We start from the raw sequence: 3,939 nt of genomic DNA on the forward strand, positions 1-3,939 counted from the left end.
GGTGTGGGAAGGCCTTCGGCAGGAGCTCCACCCTTATTCATCACCAGAGAATCCACACTGGAGAGAAGCCCTATGAATGTAACGAGTGTGGGAAGGCCTTCAGCCAGAGCTCACACCTCTATCAGCACCAGAGGATCCACACTGGAGAGAAGCCCTATGAATGTATGGAATGTGGAGGGAAGTTTACCTATAGCTCAGGCCTTATTCAGCATCAAAGAATCCACACAGGGGAGAATCCCTATGAATGTAGTGAGTGTGGGAAAGCCTTTAGGTACAGCTCAGCTCTTGTTCGCCACCAGAGAATTCACACTGGAGAGAAGCCTTTGAATGTAATGGGAGTGAGCAAAAGTTCTCTCCGAGTTACTGCTGAATTAAATATCAGAGAGTCTACGTGAAAGAGAGCCACACGCCTGTTTTCCTCACTTACTCTGAGTTTCAAGAGCTCCTGCCTTACTATATAAGTATGAACAATTTGGGACGTGTCCCTTCCGACTCCATCCTTTCGCCTTAGAGAGTGGGGCATATTGGGCAAATCATCCTGGCACAGTGGTTAGCAACCTAGTCAGTTTTCCCAGGAAGGACACCAGCCTTGAAAAATTAGGGTGCAAGCAGCAGATTAAGTGCTGGGAGTAGAGGGAAGCTCTGGGACCAGTCTCCTTCCATTTGGGAAGGGAGTTTGCACTAGACCATTCTTCTCACACCATTTCCAAGGTGGGGATGGAAGCACAATATGAATAAGATTCCAAGGATTCCTCTAATTGGAGTCAGCATAGTCAGCACAGAAAAAAGTGGAAAGAATGTTCTTGGTCATGTTTTTGCTAGAAAGGGGAAATGGAGGCTGTATTTCAAAGCCACTGCTTCTAATCCAGCTTTAAATTTTGATAAGGAATGTGCTATTTTGTTTCATGACTTCATTAATTATGGGAATCTGGTGCTGAGGGATTTGTTATTTTGTTGGGCATGGGGGAGGACCCCAAGAGAGGTTTTCTGTAGTGACTATATATCCTTCAGGGCTCTTAGAGCAGCAAGACCAAGTTTCCAAGAGCAGTCTGACGATATGGGTGGAGAACTGACTCTTCCCTTTTGTGACAGTGAGTCTAACATGAGGGAAAGGATCAAAAGCATTTAGCACTGGCCTCTGTCTCATTCCCTCCCCTCTCCTCTCCCTTTTCCTCCTGCCACTCCTGTGATGGAAAGTGATTTAATCTAAACCCCTAGCAACTAAGGACACTTTTAGGATCTCGCTCAGCCAGCTTGCCCTGCCCTCTGATACCGATGACCTCTGACATCTGGCCCCAGCAGGCCGACCTCTCCCGACCCCACCTCTGACTTCAACAGCCAAGTGTGAATGCAGAGGGTACAGCCCAGAGGAGGAAGCTCTGGTCTGAGCCTGGCATCAGGGCTCCTTGCTGGCTTAGGATGGAGCTCTCCGAGTTTTCCCAGCGGAAGGGATGACCTTTCATTATATTTTCCAAATCCTGCTCATCCTGTAGCATAAATCAAATGCACTATTAAACAGAATAGTTTTTCAGAAGGACAGATGGAGTGTGTTTTTGTGCAGGGGCCAAATTTATTTCGGTTTAAACAAGAAACATTAGTGACTGTAAATGGAATCTTTAAAAATTAATCTTTAAAACTTTTTACAGACACAGCTATTTCTCTTCCAGTCTCAAATCTGTGACTTCTCTCCCTTCACTCTGTCCTCTCCTCTGCACACTGCCACAGACTATCTCATTTACACAGCTGCTTACACATTCGTACCCACCTTTAGGATTTCATGTGCTGTATGGCGTCCTGTGTTGCACAATACTTAACACCAGCAACCAAAACTAGAAAGGTGTTTCTGAGTATGGGGTTCTTGACAAGAGCATACTTGGATGTTGGGTAACAGTAGGCATATTGAGGGAATTCCCTAGTGGCCCAGTGGTTGGGACTCGGTGCTCTTATTGCCAGGGCCCCGGGTTCCATCCCTGGTCGGGGGGCTAAGATCCCATAAGTGGCATGGCTTGGCCAAAAATCGCGCCCCCCCCAAAAAAAAAAAACCCAATAGGCATATTGAGATTTCTTGGTTTGGCTCTTGGTGAGAGGCAACAGTCATGGAGAAGGCTGAGATGAAAGTCTGATGGAAAAGACGAAGAAATGTCTGGAACTCTGACCTCTGAAAAATTTTGGATCATATATTGTGACTGACTAATATGTTTTTAATTTCTTAAAACTACCATGAAACTCATCATTTTTGGCTCTTCTTTGACACCCACCACAGACTTGAGATTGACCAAGTGTAGACCATGAACTATCATAGCAGGGTCACGAGGCTGCTTGTTAGTAATGCAGGTGTCTGAGCCCCAAGTCAGACCTACAAAGTATAATTCCTGAGGGTAGAGCCTAAACATTTACACTGAGAAGGTAGAAATAGTAAGGAAATGGAGGAAATTTCTAAGAGAGAAACCTGAGCTAGGCTTTATAAGACCTGTGTGTAAAGGAGAGGAGGTTCCAGGCAGGACAGTTTGGGGTGGGCCTGAGCCTGGCTGCTCATGTGCAGGTTCAACTGTGAAGCTCTGGGAAAGATCCCTGAACAGGTAGAACTGCTGGGTGATGGACAGTCACTGCACAGCAGGGCTCAGCCTTCTGACCACCCCTGACCCCGACCCCTACCCCTACCCCTAGAAGACTTCGTGACACTCCTCAGAGCATCTCAGGGGGTGGGCTGAGACTGAGCAGGGCCATTGTGTGAAAAATATGTTTTTTTAAAAATATCTTTGCAACAGCTACAACATCTGATTCACCTGATTCTCCTGATTGTTCATTCCTTTTTCTCTTAATGATTCCTCTTTTCTCAGTCCCTAATTGAGCATTCCTTAATGTTCAGTCACTGTATCGGTGGTCTCTTCCTATGCCATTATCCTTGGAACCCATTTATTCCCATGGCTTCGACTGTTAACCTCTATTCAATTAAATTTTAAATCTGCACATGGGGTACTGATCACTCTCAAGCTCCAGTCTCGGGTCTCTAGTGGACTGCAGGGCATTTACACTTGGGCCTCTTAAAAGTTGCAAATTGGCTTCCCTGGTGGCACAGTTGTTGAGAGTCCACCTGCCGATGCAGGGGACGCGGGTTCGTGCCCCGGTCTGGGAAGATCCCACATGCCGCGGAGCGGCTGGGCCCGTGGGCCATGGCTGCTAAGCCTGCGCATCCGGAGCCTGTGCTCCGCAACGGGAGAGGCCACAACAGTGAGAGGCCCGCGTACCGCAAAAAAGAAAGAAAAAAAAAAAGTTTCAAATTATTTGCTTCAAACCAAATATGATTTTTACCCCACATGCTGCCCCAAATTTTCTGTAAACCTCTCAGGGTCTAAACTTCTGAGTTTTCTTTAATTATGCTCATCCTCCTACATCTGACTAGTGTCAAGTCCTGGGCAGGTTCAGTAAGCAAGGTGTGGAAAGACAGATTGTTGTCAGAGGGAAAGTTTTCAGAGTTGAGTCACGGAGGCGGTGGGGTTTCCAGTGAAGGTAATAATAGTGGACACGTGGCATACACTCTTCCTGGCCCTTTCCCAAGTGGTATTCATATATTAAATCATTTAATCCTCACAACAGCCTGTGTGTGAGGCAGGTGTTAGTATTAACCCCGTCTTAACAGAAGAGAAAACAACTGAACTTGCCTAGGGCATGGCCTAGACGCCTTGGATGTGAGGTCAGGAGGCCGGTGTGAAGAGGTAACGTCATCCAGGCAATTGCCTTGTCCTGTCAGTTACAATTCTACCACCTCCTTCCTAGTTCCTCCTCTTTGTTTCCTTTGTTGCGAACCCTAGAGTTCGGGTCTTTATGACTTTTCCTCTGGATCACATAAATAGTCTCCTAATGGATTAATACCTTTATTTTCTCTCTGGTTAATCTCCCCTAAGCTCTACACCCATCTTGTCACTCCTTTACCAAAAA

The 3,939-nt window shown here is 46.4% G+C and overlaps 1 protein-coding gene across 2 annotated transcripts in view; it reads left to right on the plus strand.

Moving 5' to 3' along the window:
• The window catches only part of ZNF3 (zinc finger protein 3), an 8,556-nt gene extending 8,161 nt beyond the window's left edge, over positions 1–395 (plus strand). For both annotated transcript variants that reach the window (XM_007468874.1, XM_007468873.1), the window contains one exon: positions 12–395. In XM_007468874.1, coding sequence (XP_007468936.1) covers positions 12–395 — 384 coding nt within the window. The remainder of the gene's footprint in view (positions 1–11) is intronic.
• Positions 396–3,939: the final 3,544 nt, after the last annotated feature.

Source organism: Lipotes vexillifer, unplaced genomic scaffold (assembly GCF_000442215.2).
Source record: "Lipotes vexillifer unplaced genomic scaffold, Lipotes_vexillifer_v1.1 scaffold12, whole genome shotgun sequence".
NCBI lineage: Eukaryota > Metazoa > Chordata > Mammalia > Artiodactyla > Lipotidae > Lipotes > Lipotes vexillifer.